This window comes from Myxine glutinosa, chromosome 7, assembly GCF_964187855.1.
Source record: "Myxine glutinosa chromosome 7, kmMyxGlut1.1, whole genome shotgun sequence".
Lineage (NCBI taxonomy): Eukaryota > Metazoa > Chordata > Myxini > Myxiniformes > Myxinidae > Myxine > Myxine glutinosa.
In genome coordinates this window covers 95,646,558-95,673,088 of record NC_136267.1, presented here as the reverse complement: position 1 = coordinate 95,673,088, position 26,531 = coordinate 95,646,558, and the positions used below count along the sequence as shown (strand labels likewise).

The window sequence follows — 26,531 nt, the reverse complement described above, 5'->3', positions numbered from 1 at the left end:
AGCTCGGCGGGTGAAGTACCAACCGAGAATGAAGGTGTGGAGGTTGAAAGAGGTGACAGTGAGGGAGGCATTAAAAGAGAGGCTGAGTATGGTGGAGGATGATGTGGTTGAGCTTGAAAGTGGTTGGATGTCAATGAAAGATAGTCTGTTGGGAGCTGTTGGTGAGGTATGTGGATGGACAAAAGGACCACCGAGGCACTCGGAAACATGGTGGTGGGATGATGAAGTTGGAAAGAGGCTTGACGAGAAGAGGAAGAAGTTCAAGGAGTGGCAGAAGGTGAAGGGTACGGGGGCAGAAAAGGCAGAGCATGAAAGTTATAAGGCAGCTAAGAAGGCTGCAAAGAAAGAGGTAGCAAAGGCGCAGGAGGCATGTAGGAAAATGTTCGGAGAACGCTTGGATTCTGAAGATGGGTCAGAGAGCGGTATTCAGGATTGCAAAGCAGATAGCGAAAAAGGTGTGATGTGATGGGGGTGAGTTGCTTGAAGGATGAAGTGGGACAAATCGTTGTGGACCCATATGGAATTAAAGGAAGATGGAAGAGATATATGGAAATGCTGTTTAATGCAGAGAATGAATGGGATGGCAACATAGAGAGTAACCCAGTTTTTGGACCGGCAGAGAAGATAACTGAGAAGGAAGTTGAGGAAGCGATAAAAGCAATTAAGAGTAGAAAAGCGGGAGGGCCGACGGAGTTGTGGGAGATATGTTGAAGGTAGCGGGAAGTTGGGGTGTGAAGAGAATGACAGAGATCTGTAATCTGGTGGTGAAAGAAGGCCGCATTCCAGTGGATTGGGAACTGAGTACCCTCGTCCCTCTATACAAGGGGAAAAGTGACCCTCTGGACTGTGGCTCGTATCGAGCGATAAATTTATTAGAGCATGAAATGAAGGTATTGGAAAGGGTGTTGGAGAAGAGGATAAGGAAGAAAGTGAGATCGACAAAATGCAGTTTGGATTTATGCCAGAAAGAGGAACGACAGACGCACTTTTTATTGTAAGGCAGTTGCAGGAGAACTACTTGGAGAAGAGGAAGAAGTCGTTTCTTGGGTTTGTTGATCTGGAGAAAGCATTCAATAGGGTTCCACGTGAAGTAGTGACATGGGCATTGAGGAAGTTAGGAGTGGAGGAATGGTTCATCAGAGTAGTGATGGCAATGTGTGAGAGAGCGTGCACAGCTGTATGGACGAAGGACGGGAACAGTGGTGAGTTTCAGGTGAAGGTGGGAGTGCATCACGGGTCAGTACCAAGTCCACTACTGTTTGTAGCTGTGATGGAGGTGCTGGCTCGGAAGTAAAGGAGGGTTTACCATGGAGTTGTGTGCAGATGATCTGGCGTTGTTTGGGGAGACTATGGATGGACTGAAGGAGAAGATGAACAAGTGGAAGGAATGTATGGAGGCAAAAGGTCTGAAGGTGAATATCGGAAAGACGAAGGTGATGGCAAGTGGTAATGCACGTGGTGAGGTGGAATGAACTGGGAAGTGGCCGTGTGCTTTGTGCAGGAAGGGTGTCCGAGTGAACTCCATTCAATGTACAATGTGCGCCGAGTGGGTTCATCAAAAATATAGTGGTTTTAGAGGGTCATTAACCAGTGTGGCAGCTACATTCAAGTGTAAGGTGTGCACAGAGGGAGCTGCAGATGGAGGAATTGTTGAGTTGGATCTTGGAGATGGCGTGAAGCTGGAAGCTGGAAGGTGTGAAAACATTTTTCTACCTAAGAGACATGCTGAATGGAGAAGGTGGATCAGACTCAGCAACGGTTGCTGGAGTGAGATGTGCATGGAAGAAGTTTCGGGAACTCAGTGGCGTGCTGACGAGGAGGGGAGTGTCGTTGAAGCTGAAAGGAAAGGTGTATGCTGCATGTGTGAGAAGTGTTATGATTTATGGGAGCGAGACATGGGTAATGAACGTGGAGCAGCAATGAAGGGTGGAAATGCGAATGGTTTGGTGGATGTGTGGAGTATCGTTGAGAGAGAGGAAGACAAATGCTGAATTGTGAAAGATGATGGGAATAGAGCCTGTGATGGATGCTGTGAAGAGAAACAGTTTGAGATGGTTTGATCATGTGTTGAAGGATGAAAGTGACTGGTTGAGAAGAGTGATATAAATGAATACAGAAGGAAGTAGAGGACGGGGAAGACCGAGAAAGACTTGGCTGAAGGTGGTGGAAGAAGAAATGCGGGCAAGAGGGTTAACAAAGAGGAGATGTAGAAAATAGGGAAAAATGGAGAAGATTGTCATGAGGACCGCAAGGCTAACCCCCGCTCTAGCAGGGAAAATGGCCTTAAAATGCCTGTTGCAATAAGAACAAAATTATTGTCTGAAGTTAGGGAGAGGGTGGGGAGGTTTTTTCAGACATTTTTGCCCATCTGGAGAAAGAGTGCACAAACTCGACTCGTTTTATTCTGGGACAGACATCGCTCCTCGGCGTGTGGATTGCATAGCTGTCTTTGGATAATGGGGTCAAGGGATAAGATAAGGGTAAGTGAAGATACAAGTCAAGTCAAGGGATAAGGGGATAAGGATAATCCCACACATCCACCGAACCATTTAAATTATTTTAAATAAATGCAGAGGATGAGGGTCATGGAAGAACGATGACGGGATGGAAGATAGACAAATCAACAACTCCTGGTGGACCACGAGGAACATGCAGATACGGGAAGGACATAGACAAACACCAACACCTTAGGACAGAGTCGATAAATAAGGCCGCACGTAGACGGAGAAAAAAAAAAGTGGGTGGATATGACAGACCGCCCAAGATGGTGGTCGTTTTGACATTTTGAAGAATATGAAAGGATCGAATTGAAAGTGATTATTCAGATGAAATTATTGAAGGTGAACAGAATGCTGAGACTTGGAATTTGGTGAGCGGATGAAGAGGAGGACCACATTAAGGGACTTCAGCCTCAATTGCCTGGAGATGCTGATGGGTCTGTACTCATTAAACATACCAAGATCCAAACATTTAAATCATCATCAACATTGAGTGGTTGCTGAAAATGATTTCAAATAAATCGGAATAAGGAAGATGATGTGAGAATAAAAAGGAAATCTGATTGGCTCTGAAAAAGAACTTACATCCCTGTTATATGGAGAATATTGAGACATTATTAAGTAACTCCATTGGAAGATATAAATCTTTATTCATGTATTGCAAAAGAGCATGGAATTGATTTGGATAATACAATTCAATGTATAGCGAATAAATATATACTCTTACCTGGGTGTCTCACATAGTTTGGATATCTGTATCCTTGGTTATCGATATTGAGAGAAACATCTCTCCCTCCACCACCCCACTCCCCCACCCCAATTCTTTATACATAAATGATTTAATATTTTAGGTGCGACCACATTGTCCAATACAACACAAGGGTCTCAATAAGTGACATAAGGACTAAAGTCTGGCTTTCACCGAGTCGAATGGAATTCCGAAAAGGTTGAAAACAGAATTATCTGGGGCTATAAAATATCACTGATTTCCAAGATTTAAATTGTTGAGAAATTAAGGGTGATTGAAAAGCTTTTTATTTCATAAAAGGCACGGTAAATTAATGTCCAAAAACAAAAACTCATTACCCGTTTGTTAAATGCAGTCACATGTATGTGCAGCATGAGAATGGTGAACAATTATTTGTATAATAATTTATTACATGCTGTTAAGTTTATATCCATGGTTGTGGAGGATTACCGGTTTACATGCTTTAATTGCCACCTTGAAGCGCTAATGCAATCAGCGGCAATGAAGAGGGCATCTCCCCCAAAAAGGTCTAATTGTAACCCAGATTGACAGTCGTGCACTGCAAGCATCCATCCAGGCCATCAGTGGGCTGGACTGCATCTCAGGGGTCCTTCCCGGATTTTAAAGTGCTCTTTTGGCTGGCTGCGCCGACATGGGGCTGTTCCGATTGCTGTGTCACCCGCTGTGCTTGGGCGACCTTTGCTACGAGGGCCTTGGCAGTGTGCTGCTGACAGCCAACTAATGAATTCTGCTCATCAGGTGAGAATTGGTGCGCAGGAGTCCCATTGCTTTGCTCACTTTCTGGGGATGAGCTGCTGCTGTGTTCGATGTTCAGGGTCTCGAAGCGGAATGATAAGTTCTGGAGCTCTGTGTACAAAAACATTGCACTGTGTGAAGTATGTTAGAGGCAAGATCATTTGCATGGCAAAGTTCTCTTCTTAATTAATTGTACATCGAAATGTCACAAGTAATAAGCACAGATGTAAAGTTTTTAAAATTATTTATTTAATATTACATAAAGGAAATTGAACCTTACCACCTTGACCATCATCACATATCCTGACCAATTGACCCAATGAGAGTTGCCTCCGATGGAATGCCCATTTAAATGATGCAACCAGTCACTCCCTTGATATACACCATATAAAACACAATGTTAGTTTGTGTGTTTGTACAGATGTCTGTCCCCCTTCATAAGGGTAGGTTTTAAAGACCAATCTTTTAAAACGAACGTGTGTACTCATTCCACTTTTGTGTGTACTACGGTCTATTTTTGAGGATAAAACAAACTTGAAAAACATTTTCCATAAAATAAAAATTGTCTTTTTTGGAATTGTAGATGGTGGCTTTCAAACCGAAAGGGCGGTGTACAGAAGCGTTTTTTAAAATAACATTAAATACAAGGTGCAGGGAGGTGAAATTTGCTGCACATGATGTGCAATGCCCACAGAGTAAATTGAGTGTTCATTTACATCTGTATAATATCTAATAAATAAAGAAGATATAAGCACACCTGACACTAGGCCGAGGCTTCACAGACTTTGGCACGCTCACAAGGCTGCACCGTCGAATAAACAGTTCCAACTCATCATTTTTTACGGGCTTTTTACTAGTCTTTAAGAAATTCCGAAATACTCCAAGAAAGTGAGTGAGTCAAACCACTCCCTTTCACAAGAAGGGTACATAAACAGGTCCGATCAATCACAGACCAGTTAATTTATTTGCAATTATAAGTAAAGTCTCGTTGCTGTAAAGTCTCATCCTTCCTATTTTTTTATTCCTTCATACACAAAGTCGTGGCTTGTGGAAAAGTTAGAAAACAACTGACCAGAACAAAAAAGACATTGAAAAGGGGGGGGGGGGGTAGAGTGACACAACGGAGGACTATTTTCAAAGGACAGCGGAGCACACTGGGTGCAAGCTCAAAGTTTTGGACATCACTATCAGCTATGTTCTTCTGTGGGCAAGCCACATTTCTAAGCCTCCAAAGGGAGGAGGGAACAGGGTGGGAGCACCGAAGGGGCAGAGGGTGCTTGACCAGAAAGGAGGTGGTAAACGACAGAGAGACCACTGACCTGTCCGCAATGTGAGAGTAACAGGTACAGAGACAGCCTCATCGTGAAAGATTCCCATGATTCTGAGGACCTTTGTTTCCACACCATCCAGAGATGCAAGATGTGAGGATGGGCTTCCAGCTCAAATGGGAGAGCAGTATTCAATCGAACTGCGGATGAAGCCCTTGCAAGTTGCTAAAAGTTCAAATATGCCAAGTAAAGTCTTTGCATGACAAAGGATGCCCAGTCAGCAGCTGACTTCGGGTACAAATTCTGATCTATATGTTGTTTGCCCAAAAACTATTATAACACCCGATTTATGTTCGTGGGTGTTACATAAAAATAGATGAACCATAGGAACAGGAGGAGCGTTTCGTCCAAGGGCAATGCATTCAATCCAGAACCTTACAGCATAACAATTACTCCAAAGCGAGCACAGCACACCCCAAGAGTTCAAGCACCTCAAGATCACACTTCCGTCCCGTCCTTGCGCTCAAAATGCAACCACTGGAAGTCCCTCGAGGAAGATCCGGGCGTTCAAATAACTAACTGACTAATTATTGTGTTTACACTAGTGTGGCTGATGGTGAATGCCAAAATGTAAGTGACAACTTCTTGAAGAGGCTTGTTAAGGAAGTAGATAGGAGGGTTTGTCAGATGGTCCGTTTGAAAAGAAAGAGTGGTTCATAGACATATTCCAAGTTTTGGACTAGATCCTGTTTAAATCGAGGTTTACAGAGAGCATGCTGCCTGCTTATCCGAAGGATGACAAATGTCATGGCAGATGACGGAGTCATCAAGAAAGTGATGAGATGAAATTTTAAAGGGAATCGGAAATATTGTTGAAGATTAGGAACAGAACTGGGCCAAAGTCACTGCCTTGTGGCATTCCAGCCTCAACAGGGAAAGAAGATTAGAGGATCCCATTGAGAGCCGCATGCTGACTACGAGTGTGGAGGAAGTCAGTAAGCCATGAGAGGTGGTGGCCTCAGATACCGTTTGGAGAGCATGGCTGAATGCCAGACTGTGTCAGTTGCTCGAGATATGTCCAGAAAGATGGCCCTCATCTTGTGTCTGATGTTGAGGGCCTCCATCCATTGTTGGTAGACCAAAAGCAGCATCTCCAGGGTGAAGTGACCTAGTCTGAATCCAAATGGATGGTGTGAGATCAGGCCGTTGGATAAAAGGAAGGATTTCATGTCAACTGTGATGATGGATTCCATGACTTTAGTTTATAATTGGCAGTCAGCTAACAGCCCAGTAATTAAGAGGATATGGTTTTGTACTATGCTTGTGTAATGTGCCCCCAAAATCACATGTCTGTGCTGGATCCAGTGGAATCTAAAGTTCTCAACATAATTGGCCTCTGCAATGAACTCTAAGTACAAGGTCTGTTGCTGTCACATCACAGACAGGCCAGATGCCCCTACTTTTACCACCTCTCCTCCAGGCTTATTTAATCTGCTTTCTCAACCCTCTGACCATCCCAGCTCTTCCGGGATGCACGTGTTCTTCCAGTAAACCCCTGCTAGTTGAGCTTCCTAAATCCAGACTTTCAGTTGATGTTAATCCTTTTTTTCCTCTTTCCTCCTGTTTTTGAAAATGCCTCCTGTAGTCAGTTCAATTGCACTCTTCCCACCCAGTCTTGAAGGACGCGGTGCGCCACTATATCACGTTATACCCCATTCCTACCCACAATCTTTTCTAGCCCAATTAACCCTTCCAAAGCTAATCCTGTTACTTGCAGGTTACTGTGTTTCCTCCCCTCCTCTCCCACTCCTCTTTTAACGTTTGTTCATGATTTTGCTTATTGTGTCCAACTGTTGCCCCACTACTTCACTATCTGTTCATGCCCTCTGTCACCTTGCCTGAAACCTTGTCACCTTATCAAGAAAATTGAGAAAGGACTAACCTTCACTCATAAAGTCAATGGTACACCTTGTAAAGCTCACAAGAAACTAAAGGACAACCTCGGTACAATAATTTACTCGCCTCAATTGGATAAACCATTCAAAAGTTATGGACCAAATTAGTGTCTTGAAATAAATCAGTCTTCAAATATTTTTCAAGATCCATTCAACCATTCCGAAGAGCAAATTAAGGAATGGCGTAGAATAAATGAAAGCCATTCCTTTTGTGCCACGATGCACAGATGGCTGCCCAGGCAGTTTCATTGGCTATGGGGCACAATCCTGGACATGTCACCACTCCGCAGGATACTCAAGTGGCTTATTTTCCAGAGCTGGTACTCAATTTGCCGACCTCGGAAGGTGGGCCGAGTCAACCCACCTAATGTAATTTCAACAGCATGACAGGGGCTCCAACTCAGGACCCTAAGATCTTAAGCCAACACCTTAACCGTCAAGCCAACACCAGGCTCATTAAATAAAAGCTTTCCTGTTAAATGAGTACCTTTATATGTTGGAGGAGGGTAGGTGTGTGGTTTGCTCTTCATTGACTGTGGAGAAAGGAGGAGACAATTGTAAAGGTACCGACAAAGACTGGTGATCATGTATATACAGTAAAGTATTTGTAGTTGTGTACAACTTTTTTCTACACAAGACATCCTGCATTCATTGGCTGAGTTCCTCTGCCCCCTGAATGGTCACACAGTTTATCTGGACCCCCTGTACCATCACAAATTGGCCAATGGTGTTTCGCTATTGATCAAAGGACTAGGCATGCAGTTATGGAATAGGACGGGTACATTTTATCCATGACACAGCAGCACGTGACATGTTCAATGGTATACACTGGCCCACTTTCATCCCACGTGATAAAAAAAAGATGTTTTGTGCAACAGGTTGTGTAAAAGTGGGACAGTGTATGCCCACATGAATTTGTACACCACAGATGATAAGGTAGAAATGGATTTGTGCAGCTGTTGCTTGGTGCATAAATGGCTTTTCACAACTTTTAGTGTCATGTGCAAAAATTTGGTTGTAGTTCGGAAGATCCAGATTCAAAATTGAAGGCAGCACCAAGTGAGCCTTGCTTGCTGGGCAGCTACAAGGCTCAGTTGGTGGTGCGTTCAGTTTTAAATTCAGACCTGTGGTTTTCTCTTTTGTTATTCACGAGTATTCAGCACATGGCTACTTCTTGTATTATTTGTAAGAGCATGGCTGTGTCAGTGTTGCAGTATAACCTGATGGTTTGGACAAGAATTTGGAATTTAAGAGTGCAGTAGATAAATCTCCTATTTTTCACGAAAGACACTGTCGGATCTTTAATGTCCACTGGATAATGCTCTCAGACAGAGACAGGGTACCCAGCTTTATTTTTTGTATACCAAGTCGAGGCTTGTTTAAGAGCTAATACATTTACGTCTATCTGAGGGAGGGCACACTTTGTGATGTAACACCTGAGAAAACATCAAACCTGAGAAAACCTGAGAAAACAAACATGCCTGAGAAAACATCAAACACCCTGGAAATGCCCCGCTGAGTACGGTGAGAAGGGCGGCGCCATTGTTATGACGTCGCTGATACCCAGAGTATCCTGGGAAGTGACGTTAGTGACGACAAGCTCAGTGGCTTTGTTACGTGTTGTTTGTCTTGTCAGTATTGTGTGTGTGTGTGTGTGTGTGTGTGTGTGTGTGTGTGTGTGTGTGTGTGAGCTCTATTACGAGCCCTAGCCCATCTATAATAGCCGGCGAAGCCGGTGTTGTCAATAAACGAGTACGTATTATGTTGAAAACCTGATAATGCCTTGGCTCGAGAATCCGAAGCGCAGTGGGCGCAGCCATCTTGCGGAGGCGGAAGTATGCATAACAAATTTAAAACGTTCATTAGGAGTTTCTTTCACCCGTCGTCGTTTGATTCACAATCTTATGCACCTCCGATGTATTAATAAAATAATTTAAGACCAACATCGGCCCGCACGGGCCTGGTTGTCTTCAACAAAACGCGTCACCAAACACCGGACCCAATGAGAGTCGAGCATTTGCAAAAATATGTCTAAAATGAAAGCGCTCACTGGATGGAGTTCTGGAGACAGCCATCGACCGGATGCGGAAGTTTGCATAAAACAATTGCGAAAAAGTTCAATAGGAGCTTGTTTCACCCGTCGTTCTTTGTTTCATAATCTAATGAAACCTCTCATCTATCTATAATTCCAGTAATCTCTGTGTGTATGTATGTATGTATGTATGTATGTATGTATGTATGTATGTATGTCTGTGACCGCTGTTTCTCGACAACCACGGGTCCGATATACTTTAAACTTGCCAGGTATATTGCTGGGGACCCGAGGATGTGCCTTTTCAAGGTTTCATATTAATCGGACAAGTAGTTACCGAGCTATGTCCAAAAAACGATTCAACCAATCAGAGAGCAGCGAGCTATCACGTGTGCCGAACGTGGCGAACAGACTCTGCCTCGGACGGCACATTTGAGAACGTATTCATTTATTTCACGTTGGAAAACTATGTTGCCGTTAAACTATGTTTTAAAACTAAATAAAACTAATTTGCGATTCATCGTAACTGCGATTTGCGACCTTCCGGACAGTGAAGACTTCACTTCCGGCAGCCAATCACAGAACGCGTTGTTGCGAGCCGAGCCGAGCGCGTGCGCCATTACGGTTCGTAATTCGATTTCTTCCGGAGAAAATAATAATTTCTCGATTTCTTATGCGCATTATTTCTCCCAGAGCGAAGGGCGGAAGCGAAGAGCGTTGTTTTTTTTGTTTACGGGCGTACGGGCGTACGGGCGGGGTAGAGCGTACGGGTAGCGTTTTTTTTTTTTTTTGGCAAGGAACGGGCACCCACGTACGGGCATGCCCTAGTTAGTAATTAAAATACGTTAAGACCAACCTCGTTATCTTCAACGAAAATCGTCATCAAACACCAGAACCAATGAGATTCGAGCATTTGGAAAAATATTTTTTTTAAAGCTTATTACGCGTTTCGGAGGGTGAAAACGGCGTCAAATATTCTAAAATTGACGAAGAATTATTTTTTAGAAATCTCGCGGCCGTATGGGATAGTTTTTCACGGCCAGAAATACGGTATAAGCGGTTCACATATTTAGTTTAGAAATACGGATAGTTTTTCACGGCCGGAAATATCCGAAGTTGAGATGGAATTCACCGAATTAATCACTGCAAGCTAACGTCTTCTGGTGGACGAAGCTGCCGTGCCCGGAGAGTCAGAGAACCAGCCCTGGCGCCTGACAGCGACTGAAGTTAGAAGACTACACACTTACTGTGAAAACGTATATTAAGCCCAGTTAAAAATAGGCCTTAAGCTAGCACATCGTATAGTTACTTCCTTAAGCTTCTTGTGACATTTATTGTATTGTATGCAGGTATTGCCATCGGGAAGGACTGTCTGCTCTTCTCTTTTACCAAGTCTTACCAGGTACGGTACCTACTACACCTACCTACTACCTACCTACCTACTACCAACTACCTAACCTACTGATGCCATGGTGATGGGTAAAATAGTGGCAAGAGGTATGCAGGTATTGGGGAGGACTGTCTGCTCTTCTCTTTTACCAAGTCTTACCATGTACGGTACCTACTACACCTACCTACTACCAACTACCTACCTACCTACTACCAACTACCTAACCTACTGATGCCATGGTGATGGGTAAAATAGTGGCAAGAGGTATGCAGGTATTGGGGAGGACTGTCTGCTGTTCTCTTTTACCAAGTCTTACCAGGTACGGTACCTACTACACCTACCTACTACCAACTACCTACCTACCTACTACCAACTACCTACCTACCTACTACCAACTACCTAACCTACTGATGCCATGGTGATGGGTAAAATAGTGGCAAGAGGTTTTGGCTTCGCTGGCTCATTGCGGCTTTGCAGTCGGTACTAGTAATAAAAGGCAGTGTCCGTCTGTCCCCTCCATAACTCCAAAACCATGAAACCTAATGGCCCCCAAACTCTGCATGCATACAGCTGGACCTCCAACAGATTGCAAGGATGAAAACGGTGCTTGGGTGTGTTATAACACCCTTTTTGAAGATGATTAACGAGGTGCTCAAAATAAAAAAACCCTATGTGGTGTCTTACCAATATGGTGGCCCGCCATCTTGGTCAGCCAATGCACCTCACTGGGTTCTTAAGCCGCCATTTTGTTTCGGCCGACTCAAACGTGCCTTGCCCACGGAGGTATATAATAAACTGGAGAGCCAATGACGGCTGTCGGCTGAAGCTAGCGGAAGTTGCTTGGCGGCCATATTGGGAAGCCGATTGTGTCTGCGTCCGTGTTTGACTTTCGTGTCTTGTGTCTTTGTCTTTCGCACTCACTCTTCAATTTTATTCTGCTAAAGGATACGACTATGTTCGAGAGACATTCGACTTGGCACTGCCAAGTCCATCCACAATCCGGAAATGGTACAGCGCAATTGATGGTTCACCTGGTTTTAGTGCAGTTGTATTCCAAGCACTAGAGAGCCGGTTTAAAGCAGAGAAGGAGACTGGCAAGAGAACACTGTGTAGCCTGATGTTAGACGATATGGCCATCATGAAGGCAATTGACTTTTTAGGGGACAAGGTATTGGGGTACGTCGACATCGGAAACGGAGTCCAAGATGACAGTGCTCCCCAGGCCAGCAACGCACTGGTTTTCATGCTGGTTGCACTGAATGACAGTTGGAAAGTGCCTGTAGCATACTTTATGATAAATGGATTGTCGGGGAAGGAACAGGCGAATTTGGTGACACAATGTCTACTAAAATTGCATGATATCGGTGCAGAGGTGGTTTCCTTAACTTGCGATGGACCGTCCGCTCATTTGACAATGTTACGTGAGCTAGGTGCCGACATCACGCCGCAGAATGTGAAACCAACATTTCCCCACCCAGCAAATCCCGAAAAGAAAATTTGTGTTGTACTCGATGCATGTCACATGCTTAAACTTGCAAGAAACTGTCTTGGATCCATGAAAATGATGGAGGATGGCAACAAAAAAGTCATCGCGTGGAAATACATCCAGGCACTCTTTGATCTGCAGAAGAGGGAAGGCTTGCGTCTGGGAAATAAGCTCTCCCGGAAACACATCGAGTGGAAGAGCAATGTCATGAAGGTGGACACAGCTGCTCAGACATTGAGCACTAGTGTGGCAGATGCAATTCGGTTTTGCAGGGACACTTTGCAACTATCAGAATTTCAGGGCAGTGAGGCTACCTGCCAATACATTGAAACATTGGACAAACTGTTTGACATTCTAAATTCTCGCAATCCATTGGCACGAAACTACAAGGCACCACTCATGACATCACGAGAAGGACTTTTCCTGCCATTCCTGGATACTGCCTACAGTTACTTGTCCAACATCAAAAACATGAATGGTCAAGTTATGACCAATACGCGTTTGAAAACCCCCTTCATTGGTTTCATGATCTGCATAGAGAGTGTCAAAATTTTGTATTTCACATATGTCAAACCTGCCTCATCTCCCCTGCGATACCTGCTCACGTACAAAATGAGCCAAGACCACATTGAACTTTTCTTTGGAGCGGTCCGCATTGCATGTGGAAGTGGGAATAACCCAACGGCCCGGCAGTTTGTTGCCGCATATAAGCGCCTCTTGATGCGACATGACATCAAGTCTGCAAGTGGGAACTGTTCTGCACAGGACTCAACCAGAATCCTGAATGCGGCTTCCTTCAAGTGCGTTGCAAAGCAGGCTGTGCCTGACGAGAGTCACGACATGTTGGTGGCCAGACGATACGACCTGGAGTTGAGATCGCCGGCAAAAGAGGACCACGACTATGCGGATATTCCAAATTTTGAGCAACTTTCCATCTTTACAGAGTCATGTGTTGGCTATATTGCCGGCTATGTGGTGAGGATGGTGAGGAAGACTCTGAAGTGTAGCCAATGTCTTTCTGCATTGACCAGTAACAACGAAGAATGGCAAACCACACCAATGTACAGCCTGATTGTTACCAAGAACAGGGGTGGCCTCATAGTTCCCTCGCACAGTGTTGTTCGTGTCTGTGAGGCGACTGAACGCTGTGTCAAGAGGCTCCTGGCTGTAAGCAATGGCAAAATGCCTCGTGAAAGTGGGATAAGAGTGGCAATTTCCACTTCTGTCCTTTCTGAGGTCGGTCGGTCTACATTTGCTTCCTTGGATCGGCACATGTTTGACTGTGAGGCAGACAGCAACCATGTGTTTGCTTTAATACATTCTGTATCACAATCATACAGCAAGATACGTTTCCATCATGTTGTGAGAACACTCGATGATGACATGAAGGAAGAGCGCATCAGGAAAAAATATTGCAAACTGGTCCTGTTTGCTCACCAGTGAGGCAACACCAGAGCAAGCTGAAATATAAGAGCGACCTCATCTCTACATGGTGTGGGTGTGTTTTGTGGGTTAACTGTGAATTGTGTGGGTTAACTACATGACAGCGTTTCATGTCATTTATGTGACTGACTCACTGTTGATGTGTTGCTGACCCATGTCAGTGTAGAATAAACTCTGGTTATCATTATATCTGCATGGTTTCTAACATCTCGGTAATAGAAACATACACATCTTAGTTACAATATAATGACTGAATTAAGTAACATCATATAACATGACAACAAATCAGATCTTTATATTGAGGAATATTATATAACAAGCCAAAGAATGGCAAACGACGATGTACCTCAATTTTATAGATTTCTAGAAAGCTTTCGACTCCTTGCCCAGAGAAAGTCTGGGTCATAATGAAGAAATACAGCATACCTGGAAAATTAGTGAACCTTGTAAAAGCCCTTTACCAAGACTTTCAATGTGCGGTCGTCGACCAAGGTGAAACAACAGAATGGTTCAAGGTGAAGACAGGAGTTAAACAGGGGTGTAACATGTCAGGATTCTTATTCCTACTAGTGGGTGATTGGGTCATGAGAAGAACGATAAAGAACACCGAGCGGTAATTTTGGGCACTTTTTTTTCAAACAAGCTCTAAACCATTGGATTCCCCAGGAAAAATGCGTCTAGAACCAACTTCAAACTTAATGAACACCATTTCCTTAAAGAACGGGATTCTGAGCCCGAATATCAGTTCAAATATTAGTATTCTATATTAATTAAATAGTCGGCGGTCCTAAAATTCGCTCCAGCTGCATCATCAGTGCGCCACGCCTTTGCTTTGACAGGCTTACGATCGGCTTCCCAATATGGCCGCCAGACTATTTCCGGTGGCTTCACGGCGGCTAATGCTGCGAGGTGGCCAATTGGCTCTCCATATTATATACCTCCGTGGCCTTGCCTTGGAAAAACGATTATCATTACATAATTGAAGCAAATCATAAAAATCTGGATTCGGATATGAGGATTGTATGCTGTAGACGAAATAATGTCCAAATCTGGAGTGAAATCTGACAAAATTTACCATATATAGTGATTGGTGAACGCTTTTCAGGCTGCTTTTGCAAGCCATGGCGATACAGTAGACAGAGCTCCCTTTTTGTTTTTAGTCGCAAGACCGGGGAGGTTTGGGTGTGTTATAACACCCTTTTATTGAATTTGTCTGCTCTCAGTGGTTTCCACATGATTTGCTGCTTCAAGTCGATCTGTTTTTTTAAATTCCTCGGCCATTTCAACCAGAAGCAATCAACTTGCTATCGCTTGCCAAGCCAGCTGTTCCTTATCACCCATTTTGTTGGAGTGCTTAAGCCGCTCTACAAATGAAGTGAGAAATGCCTGTGTACTTAATTAATTAGTCACAAGGCCAGGGAAGTTTGGCTTTGTTAGAACACCCTTTTTGAATATGCTTAACTAGGTGAAACACCACTTGGTGAACGCTTGCTTTTGCAAGCCATAGCTTTACATTAGACAGAGCTGCCTTTTTGTTTTCACGTACCCATTTTTTTCATTGACTCACATTTTTGTGCGATTATATAGTCACTCTCTCGCCCCCACCCCCCACTTCCTCCCTCCAACCTCTTTCCCTTCTTTGTCTCCTCCCTGCCCCTCCCCCTCCTTACCTCCCCCACTCCTCCTCACCCCTCCCTCCTCTCTCTCCCCCTTTCCCCCTCCATCCTCCCTTCTTCTCTCCTCCCTAATTTCTCTCTCTCCCCTCCACCCTACCTCCTCTCTCTCCCCCTCCCTCCTCTCTCTCCCCCTCCCACTCCACTCCGCTCCCTTTCCTTCTCCTCACCATTTCCCTCCCACCCTTCCCCTTCCCCCTCCATTCACCACCTCCTCCTTCCCCCCCCCTCTCCCTTCCCCCTCCCTTTCCTTCTCCTAACCATTTCCCTCCCACCCTTCCCCTTCCCCCTTTCCCCCTCCATTCACCCCCTCCTCCTTTCCCCTCCCCTCTCCCTTCCCCTTCCCCCCTCCACCCTCCCTTCTCTCCTCCCCCCTCCATCCACCCTCCCCCTCCCAATCCACTCCATTTCCTTCCCCCTCCCTTCCCTTCTCCTCACCATTTCCCTCCCTCCCTTCCCCTCTCCCCCCCCCCCTCCATTCCCCCCTCCTCCATTCCTCCCCTTGCCCCCCTCCTCACCCCTTCCCCTTTCCTCCCTCCCCCTTCCTTCCTCCACCCATCCCTCCACTTCCTCCCCCTTCCCTCTCTCTCCTCCCCCTCCCCTTCCCTTCCCCTCCTCCTCCCTCCTCTCCTCTCCTCCTCCCCTCATTCATATCCCGTCAGGAAGCGACTCATTGTTACCCAGCAACGCCGGATACTTTTGCTATTATATATTGTCGTGCGGACGCTCAGTTAAGACAGAGCGTCCACGGATGGATTTGAGCTTACTTTGAGGCGTTTCCAATTGATGGCGGATCATACACGAGAAGGAGGTTGGGGGAGAATTCCGACTTACCTTCACGGTCGCAGGCGTCTTCAACCTGAAATCAATTAAGTCACACGAAACGGAGTTTATGTACAAAAAGTAAATGTGGCTTTATTGCCGGACTCCGAGAACAAAAGAACCGTGCCGATAAATCACTAAACCCCTATATCGGGACGTCCCTGCACAGATTTCAAATACACACAGATGGGGAGGCTAAATAAAGAAACCGTTGTGTGGTGAATGCGCGTCTTATCTTTGTGGTTCAGTCAGGAACCGTCAGGTTGTGCAGCTCCATCGACCAACGCGCTCCGGTTGGCGCGAAGCGCACGGTCTGTCTGCTGGCACGAACACCGGCCCCGCGGCTCGGTCCGTCCCACGCCACACAGCACTCGCACGTAGGCACCAGGAGAGGAAACTCGACAGCGCCCCAACACCTCTCCAATGTCCGTCGCACAGCAGCGGTGTTCGCCGACCGCAAGGGAAGTTTAGGGCAGGCAGGAGATCCATGCGCACAAAGGGTCCAAGCGCAAGAAGGCAAGGGGGCAGAAGAAGGTCCAGACAGGGAGGAAGCCAGAACGAGAGAGAGAAAATGTTCGCCAGCGAGACGTTTTACTGGCCGTCTCGTCCTCCCTACCAATCCCCGCGTAGCTTGCTGGCAGTGCCTTGTGCCCTCCTCACTGATTGGCCGAGCGACTTGCGCCTTTGGTGTCATTGGTCGGTGGCCAATCACGAGCTCTTCCTTACCCTGTCAATCGGCGCTCTGCTCTTTGTTCGCCCCTCCCCCCTGTCAATCAAGAGTCCTCCTGGGCGTGGCTATTGCCTGCCTTGCACGATGTTTGCCTCTCCATGGCGACGTTGTATGCGGCCACTTCCTGCTTGTTTCTTCCGGTCAGTTTTATCGTCAGTCATTGTAATTGGGGTGGGGGGGTTAATTAATGTGTGCAGCTAAGGGCCTAGCTAAGTGTCTATGGTGCGGTGCCAAAAGGGACAACGGGATAGCGACAATGGGGATGACATACAAGGGAATTTTACCCATAATCCCTGAAATAATTAGCATGCCCCGCCCCCTAATAACAGGGACAAATATCCAACTTATCCGACATCCGGGCTACAGGTCCCTGACTTACTGTACATCGAGATGGTTCTTCTATCACGATCATCGGAGCACCTACCTATGCAGATCTACTTGGATCTAGATATTCCCCCCTACCCCAAATTCATAACAATATATAAACCAAAAACAAACAAACCGATAGTTTATAGTCGTCGGGTTGGGAATCCAATCCAAAAAAAAGCATCTGACACAAGCTGACCTCACAAAAAAGTGTGTGTAATTGGGCCCGGTTAGATAAGTTGTTGTATGAGTAGTAGTTGATTATGCAGTATTATCCTCAAAATTGCTGAATATTGAATGGGTGCCGTTTTGGGTCTCCAAAAAATCAAAATTGCAGAAATCAGGTCTGTATGGAGGATCGTGGAGTCTGGCACTCCATGATCCTCCCGAAGGTGCCCGAAGAGATTCGACATGAGTGATTGTTTTGGGTTACCTTTTGAACATTTGCCCTTTGGTGTTGTTCGGGTTCATAATGTGGTTTGTCTTCATACAGTGATCAGTTCGAGGTGAAACGGAACGTTAACACAAAAGTGAGTTGTATTGTTTTAGTCTGTTCATGCGCAATTTGTGAATGAATTATTGAAAATATCATCAACTTACATCTTGGGAATCCTCCTCTGCCAGCAGAGGTATAAGAAGGAAGACGGAGCATGTTATGGTACGTTATCAATATCATTTCATATAAACACAACTAGTAATATATAGGACTCAAAATGCATACAGATACTGGAAATGTAGGTGGGATTATAAGACAAGATATTATTAGATACTAGATATGGCAGAGTAAGCACACAAGGAACCCCAGAGCGCACCTGGTGACGATAGGTCACTGAGCAGCACGAGAGTAGCTGGTGTCGGTCTCCTTCGGCGTATCTGAGGGGTCAGTGCAGGTATCCAACTTATCCGACATCACAGCACACGACACAGCACGCCAATTAATTACAGGAAAGTAAAGTTTGGGTAGGGGGAATCGTGATAAGGAAGAGTTGTTTTAGTATTGTACAGTTACGGATCTGGGGAGGAGTCAGGGATAGAGAAAATTATGAATGGGTGAAAAATAGTTATTGTCGTTGGGTGAGGGAGGTTTAGTGAGAGTAGAAAATATCAATGGTTATGAGAATGACAAACAAGTTGTTTAAATTACTAGCTGTTTTATCGTAGTTATTGTGACGTCATATTACAGCTTCGTCTCAACATGCACTGTCCTCATTACACGTGGAATGCTTTAATTCGCTAATGTAGTTCACACAGCAGTGATTTTTACACTGCACGTGATGTGGTCACTTGTGGACTCGAGAGGAGACGAATGTACAGATCAGTTGTTAATAAATCATGAGGAAGAGTACCCAGTCCCATCCCAAGTGACGGACCGGACGGGAAAAGCTAGCAAAAGTATCCCCCTCCTCTCTTTTCCTCCCCTTCTCCCACTCTTTCTCTCCCCCAACCCCTGTCTTTCCCCCTCTCTGCTGTCTCTCCCACACTCATTCCCCTCTCTCCCCTACTCCCCTTGCCCTTCCCCACTTCCACCTCTCTCCCCAGGGCAGGTTTTAGACATTATGGTAAACGTGCAAGATGTTACAGTGAATGTGTCATATATTATGGGGAATGTGCAAGATGTCACTTACGTACGGTGAATGCGGAAGATGTCTGCAACAGTGAATATGGAAAGATTTCTGTTACGGTAAATGTGGAAAGATGTCTGTTACGTTGAACGTGGAAAGATGTCTGTTACGAGTTTAAATGCGGGCGACTGCGTGACTTGGCTATGTGTTACATATTTATGTGAATGTATGTGAATTACTATTCAGGTCCTTGCTTATCAATGTGTAGTCGATTAAGGGTTGTTGTGATTAAAGGGTCAGGAGCCCTTCTGGGAAAAAGGAGACCGGAAACGGAAGAAAAAAGACACGAGGTCCGGGAGAAGCGACGATTCTTCTTCTTCCTCGCCCAGCTCCGAGGAGAGTGGGGATCGAGATTGAGCAGCGTGGAAAAGCTGTGTTCCCAAGCCCGTCTGGCGAGAGGAGTTACCGGGACGTGTAACTACCCTTTTGACACGTCAAGTTGCCGTGGGTCCGTGCACGGACCCAGCGTCCGGCACAGTTCACCGCACCGTCTACAAGGACGCGTACGGGTCGCACTTTGGGGCCTCGCGCGCGTTGCAAGCGGCGCTTGCTTTGCCCACTTCGCTTGGCCAGGAGGGGTGTGCTGCAGCCGTGGTTCCCGGTACGGTACGTGCCCGGTGGAAGCACGTCCGCCCGGGGTTCGTTCAACCGCCCGTGTGCGGCGAAGCCGACCATCATCTTGGTCAGGAGGGGCCCAGAGACATTGTGAGGGACAGAGACCAAAGGGGTCGTGAGTACCCAAGGGGTCGGGAGTGGGGAAAGGGGACACACGTATGTAAAATGGCCATCTTAATCATCTCGGGGATTGATTGTTGATTGTGGATTGTTGATGGTTGATTGCTCGGGGAATATATCATTGATTATTCCGGATCCTTGGTGTGGGGTTTTTTCTTGGTTGGAATTCATATTGATTGCGTTACGAAAGCGCATACATAATAAATCTTTCTGGCGGTGTTCCTCTCACGGTCCGGGGGTCACCGAGACCAGGTAGTCACCGGAAGGACCACGTAACACTATGTGTCTATGGTGTGGTGCCAAAAGGGACATAGGAAATAAATTACAGAGGTAATGACAAACAAGGGATAAATTACCCATAATCCCTGAGCTAATTAACATACCCCACTCCTCGTAATGCGGACGAAGATACAAACTTAACCCGACAGTCCAATCCAATACAAAGTCCCTACTTATAGTACATCGAGGTGGTTCTTCTTCTTCATGACAATCTGAGCACACTAATCTATACATTCTACCTGGTTCTAAGGTAATCACTGCCTACCCCCTACAAACATAACAATGAAGGAGCTGTGCTCCTACGCGAGTCGAAAGGATTGACGCGACAAAAGACGGGAATTCGTCCGAGTTTCTTTATTGAGCAAAACCAAAACTCGGGTACTCTGAAAAGCCCGTTTATCGGGCAGCAATATATATATATGCAATCAAACACGTCATGCCGGAGCGTTTGCCCGGGAAAGGCGAGACTGGGCGTGCCCGGGCGGCCTGGGCGACCCCGGGAAAGGCGAGTCTGGACATGCCTGGGAAAGGCGAGACCGGGCGTGCCCGGGCGGCCTGGGCGAGCCCGGGAAAGGCGAGTCTGGACATGCCCGGGAAAGGCGAGACCGGGCGTGCCCGGGCGGCCTGGGCGAGCCCGGGAAAGGCGAGTCTGGGCATGCCCGGGAAAGGCGCGTCTGGGAATGTCCGGGCGGCCTGGGCGAGCCCGGTACAGTGATCGCTCCCTGGTTGCGTCTTCGGCAGGTGTAAGGCGATTGTGTATGTTCAGCGGCAACCGCTACACGCGCCCCCGCAGAATCGACTTGCCCCCGGCAGGGTCAATTTAAGGGGGGGTCCTGATGACCCGGCCGAAGCGACCCCTGGAGGGTCGTGGGGGGGGGGGGGTCCGGTGTGGTGGTGGGTGGTCGAGCGGGGGGAACCGTGGACGGGGGGCGGCCTCGCAGCGGAGGAAGGGCCAGCCATGGTGGTTGGTCTACATCCATGTGCACCGGCTTGAGGCGGTCCACCGAAATCCGGTCCGACCTGCCGCCGACGTCGACGACGAAAGACTTATCGTCCCGTCGCAGGACCCGGAAGGGCCCGTCATACGGCGGCCGGAGTGGCCCCCGGTGTGCGTCATGACGCACAAAAACGTACTCCGCTGTGCGAAGCGCTGGGGGGATGTAGGACTGGGGGCCACCGTGGCGGGACGTTGGCACGGGGGCAAACCGTCGGGCGGCCTCCTGGAGGTCCGAGGGCTGGCGAGCTGTGGACCAGGGACTGGTAGCGTCGGGCACGAACTCGCCCAGGACGCGTATACGTAGCGGCTGGCCGTAGACGAGCTCGGCAGTGGACGCCTGGAGGTCCTCCTTGGGGGCCCTGCGGAGGCCCAAAAGGACCCACGGCAGCCGGTCGGCCCAACCGCCGTCCTGAAGGCCGGCCATGAGCGCGGCCTTCACGGAGCGGTGAAAACGCTCACACAACCCATTGGCTTGGGGGTGGTAGGCCGTGGTACGGTGGAGCTTGACCCCCAGGTTGCGGGTGACCGCGCCCCACAGCTCGGAGGTGAACTGCGGACCGCGGTCCGAAGAGATGTCCGCCGGTGCGCCGAAACGGGCGACCCAGGTGGCGATGAAAGCCTGCGCCATGTCGGCGGTGGTGGTGGAAACGAGGGGAACGGCCTCCGGCCACCTGGTGGTCCTGTCCACCATGGTGAGTAGGTGTGTGAAACCTCGTGATGGGGGGAAGGGGGCCCACCAGGTCCACGTTGACGTGGTCGAAACGCCGTTCGGGCACGGTGAAAGGTGCTAGCGGGGCCTGGGTGTGGCTGTGGACCTTGGCCCGCTGGCAGGCCGTGCAGGCGTTGGCCCAATCGCGGACGTCCCGTCGAAGTCCGTGCCAGACGAAACGCGCCGACACCAGCTTCTGGGAAGCTTTCCGGCCCGGGTAGGAAAGGCCGTGGAGGGAGGCGAAAACGCGGCGCTGCCAGGTAACGGGCACGACGGGGCGAGGCTGGCCTTGGGAGACGTGGCAGAGCAGGACAGTGTCCGCGAAAGGGACGTCGGCCAGGCGGAGGCCCGTGTCCGCCACCCGGAGGGCCGGAGGGCCGTGTCCGCCACCGTGGTGTCGGTGGTCTGGTCGGCCGCCATAAGCGCGAAGTCCACGCCAAGGTGGACCGCGTTCGCGCTGGCCCGAAAAAGGCAGTCGGCCACGGCGTTGTCTTTTCCGGCGACGTGCCGGATCTCCGTGGTAAACTCCGACACGGCGGAGAGGTGGCGCTGCTGGCGGGCCGACCACGGCTCCGTGACTTTGGCCATCGCGTAAACCAACGGCTTGTGGTCGACGAAAGCCGTGAACAGGCGGCCCTCCAGGAGGTGGCGGAAATGGCGAACGTCCAGGTATAGACCGAGGAGCTCGCGGTCAAATGTGCTATATTTTAGCTCGTTCGGCCGGAGTTGCCGGCTAAAAAAAGCGAGTGGCTGCCAAACCCCGTTCACCCATTGTTCATGTACGGCGCCCACTGCGTACTCGGAGGCATCCGTAGTGAGGGCGATGGGAGCGTCGAGCACCGGGTGAGCAAGCAGAGTTGCGTCGGCGAGCGCCAGCTTCGCGCCTGTGAATGCCGCGTCCATGGCTGCGGACCAGACGACGTCATGCTTGGCCGGCTTGCCCCGGAGGGCTTCGTAAAGGGGCCGCATGAGCTGAGCAGCGCGGGGCATGAAACGGTGGTAGAAATTCACCATGCCGAGGAACTCCTGCAGGGCCTTGATGGAGCGGGGACGCGGGAACTCGGTGATGGGCTCAACCTTGGTTGGCAGCGGCACGGCCCCATTCCTGGTGATGTGGTGGCCCAAAAAGTCAACTGCCGTCGTGCCGAAGTGGCATTTGGCCGGGTTGACGATTAAGCCGTGCTCGCTGAGGCGCCCGAACAGTGTTCGGAGGTGGAGGAGGTGCTCGGCCTGGGACATGCTGGCGACGAGGATGTCGTCCAGGTAGACGAAGAGGAACGGCATGTCGCGCAGCACGCCGTCCATCAAGCGCTGGAACGCCTGGGCCACGTTCTTGAGGCCAAACGGCATCCTCAGGAATTCGAACAGGCCGAACGGCGTGATGACGGCCGTTTTTGGGACGTCGGCCGGCCTGACAGGTACCTGGTGGTATCCCCGTATTAAGTCAATTTTCGAGAAAATGACCCGCCCCGCCAAACGGGCGGAAAAGTCCTGGATGTGCGGGACCGGATACCTGTCAGGGGTGGTAACGTCGTTGAGGTTGCGGTAGTCGCCACATGGGTGCCAGCAGCCCCCCGGCTTTGGCACGATGTGCAGTGGCGAGGCCCACGCGCTATCGGAGCGCCGCACGATGCCGAGGTGCTCCAACGCGTCGAACTCGGCCTTTGCCACGGCGAGCTTGGCCGGGTCGAGGCGGCGGGCTCTGGCGTAGACCGGCGGGCCCGTAGTTGGTATGTGGTGCTCGATACCATGTCTCACTGCGACGGCCGAAAACGTCGGCCGCGTGAGGGCCGGGAACTCTGCGAGCAGGCGAGCGAACTCGTTCGCCGCCGGGAGGGCGCATGCTAGTTCGGTCGGCGCGGAGCTGCTCAATGTGCATACCAGGGAGCTGAAGGTTTCGGCGTTGATTAAACGACGCCGTTTGACGTCGACCAGCAGCCCGTGCGCGCAGAGGAAGTCGGCGCCTAGCAAAGCCATGGGCACGCTCGCCGTCACAAAGGTCCAATGAAAGCGCTGGCTGTCGAAGCAGAGGGTGACGTTGCGCGGGCCGAAGGTGCGGATGGCCGATCCGTTGGCGGCGACCAAGGAGGGGCCGCAAACGGCGGTCTGCCTGTCCTGCTCGGAGGCGGATATGACGCTCAGTTGGGCGCCGGTGTCACAAAGGAAACGCCGCCCGGACGCTTTGTCCTTGATGAAAAGCAAGTTGCCTGAGTGGCCGGCGCTCATGGCTGGTAATGAACGCCGGCCCGGCCGTTTCCCGACTTGCCAAAAGTGCACAGGGGTCGGCATGTCCGAGCCTTGTGTCTGAACCTGGCGTGGTAATAACACCATGCCTGGTCAGGTGGAGGCCCCGGCCGTCGTGTTGGAAGCGGTCGGCGCGGTGTGGCGGCCGCCAGTTGCACCGGCAGTTCGGCCTCCAACCGCACCGGGCGCTCGGGCGCCATGGGCGTCGCCTCGGACGGCGGCGGGCTCCAGGTAGCCGCCCCGATGTGCTGGCCTGCCGAGGAGATCTTGTCGGCTTCCCTGGCGAGGGCGCAGGGATCCGTGATCTGCGTGCCTGCCAGGGCGAAGTGTACCTGGCTAGGCAGCTGGCGGAGGAACAGCTCTCGAAAAAGAAAATCCGGGGAGTGCTCACCGAGCAGCGAGAGCATGTAGTCCATTCGCTCGGACGGGCGCGTGTCGCCGAGCTCGGGCAGGTCGAGCAGGCGTCGTGCGCGTTCTGCCGGTGAGAGGGCGAATGCGTCGAGGAGGAGCGTCTTGATCGCACCATACTTGTCAGCGGCTGGCGGGTGCTGGAGGAGGCCCAGGGCGCGGGCCGCGTTGGCGGAGCCGAGTGCCGCTACCACATGGTGGAAGCGGGTGTCGTCGGCGGTAATGCCTCGCAGGGCAAACTGGGAGTCCGCCTGGGCGAACCAAACCGCCGCGTGAGCCTCCCAGAAGGTAGGCAGTTTAAGGGCAACTGCCGTGTCCATGTCGGGGGTCACCAGTGAAGGAGCTGTGCTCCTACGCGAGTCGAAAGGATTGACGCGACAAAAGACGGGAATTCGTCCGAGTTTCTTTATTGAGCAAAACCAAAACTCGGGTACTCTGAAAAGTCCGTTTATCGGGCAGCAATATATATATATATATGCAATCAAACACGTATGCCGGAGCGTTTGCCCGGGAAAGGCGAGACTGGGCGTGCCCGGGCGGCCTGGGCGAGCCCGGTAAGGCGAGTCTGGACATGCCCGGGAAAGGCGAGACTGGGCGTCCCCGGGCGGCCTGGGCGAGCCTGGGAAAGGCGAGTCTGGACATGCCCGGGAAAGGTGAGACCGGGCGTGCCCGGGCGAGCCTGGGAAAGGCGAGTCTGGGCATGCCCGGGAAAGGCGAGACCGGGCGTGCCCGGGCGGCCTGGGCGAGCCCGGGAAAGGCGAGTCCAGGCATGCCCGGGAAAGGCGCGTCTGGGCATGTCCGGGCGGCCTGGGCGAGCCCGGTACAGTGATCGCTCCCTGGTTGCGTCTTCGGCAGGTGTAAGGCGATTGTGTATGCTCAGCAGCAACCGCTACAACAATATACATATTACATAAATGTGGTAGGTAGGTAAATGTAGATATATTGGTAAATGTGGTAGGTATGGTGAATATAGATATTATGGTAAGTGTTGTAGATAAGGTAAATGTAGATATTTCGGTAAACAACTGAACATGGTACATATTGTGGTAAATGTATATATATAACGGTAAATGTGGTAGATATGGGAAATGTAGATATTACGGTAAACATGGCAGGTATGGTAAAGGTAGGTATATTGGTAAACGTGGTAGGTATGGTGAATGTAGCTATTACGGTGAACGTTGTAGATATTATTGTCAATGAAGATGTATTGGTAAATGTGGTAGATATGGTAAATGTAGATATATTGGTAAATGTGGTAGATATGGTAAATGTAGATATATTGGTAGATGTGGTAGGTATTGTAAATGTCGATATTACGGTAAATGTGGTAGATATGGGAAATGTAGATATTACGGTAAATGACTAAACATGGTAGATACTATGGTAGATATTGTAAAAGTAGCAGCCTGGTGTTGGCTTAGCGGTTAGGGTGCTGGCTTGGGATCCGAGGATCCTGAGTTTGAATCTTGGTCGATCGTTGAATTGGGGGGGGGGGGGGGGGTTGACTCAGCCTGTCATCCTTCCGAGGTCGGCAAATTGAGTACCAGCTTGCTGGGATGAATGTGCCGGTGTGTGCCCAGGTTTAGAATAGGTGCACCATGTCCCTGCATGTCGGAAGAAGCGACTAAAGGGTTGGTGGCAGGAAGGGCATCTGGTCATAAAAACATTGCCTCAAAAAGGGAACCATGATGATTATCATGGGGCCCGCAAGGCTCACCCCCGCTCTAGCAGGGAAAATGGCCTTAAAAAGGGAATTGTTTTTTTTTTTTTTTATTGTAAAAGTAGACGTGAGAGTTATGGTAAACGTGGTAGATGTTGTGGCAAATGTGATTAATTATATATATATACATATATAATCGTAATTATGGTAGATATTATGGTAAATGTGATTAATATTAAGACACATAAAGGGTTGGGAAGTTAACGAGGGAGACAGTTGAGGAAATTCCAGCGATTTGGAACAACTTATACTGTACCTGCTCCAGCGAACGTGGGTCCAGGCGGGGCTGGAGTACAGGTAACGAGAACTGGAGCTTCTTTGGGCTGAAATTTTCCTGTTCTGAGTTGTCTGCCATGGGAGGCGAGCGGACACAGAAGGAGAGGGAGAGAGCGAGAGAAAGACAAGGCAGATAGTGGAAACCGATGTAGCCTCGATCTGCAGTGCGGGATTGGAAACGGAGAAGGGGGAGGAGAGTGAGAGTGAGAGTGAGAGTGAGAGTGAGGGAGAGAGAGAGAGAAAGAGAAAAGTTAACCAATTATAACCACATTACTATAATGGTATAACAAGGCAATACAAATCAACATTTTGTTAATAAGAACTTCCCAAGCTGGAAACGGCTCCAAATAGCAGCAAAGCCCCCATGGTGC

The 26,531-nt window shown here is 49.1% G+C and overlaps 1 protein-coding gene across 1 annotated transcript; it reads right to left on the bottom strand.

The window, feature by feature from the left end:
- Positions 1-3,124: 3,124 nt before the first annotated feature.
- On the bottom strand, positions 3,125-26,320 carry LOC137431430 (uncharacterized). The gene is made up of 4 exons (XM_078782018.1): positions 26,141-26,320; positions 17,980-18,040; positions 7,713-7,758; positions 3,125-4,113 (listed from the first exon to the last, which is right to left on the bottom strand). The coding sequence occupies exons 3-4, from the start codon at positions 7,753-7,755 to the stop codon at positions 3,848-3,850; spliced, it is 309 nt and encodes a 102-aa protein (XP_078638144.1). The 5' UTR covers positions 7,756-7,758; positions 17,980-18,040; positions 26,141-26,320; the 3' UTR covers positions 3,125-3,847.
- Between the last annotated feature and the right edge of the window lie 211 nt (positions 26,321-26,531).

Coding starts and splice junctions, on each gene's coding strand:
- LOC137431430 (XM_078782018.1), bottom strand. CDS start 7,755: ATGAAGAGCAAACCACACACCTACCCTCCTCCAACATATAAAG. Junction 4,114..7,712: donor CCCTCCTCCAACATATAAAG/GTACTCATTTAA, acceptor TTTTGTACACAG/AGCTCCAGAACTTATCATTC.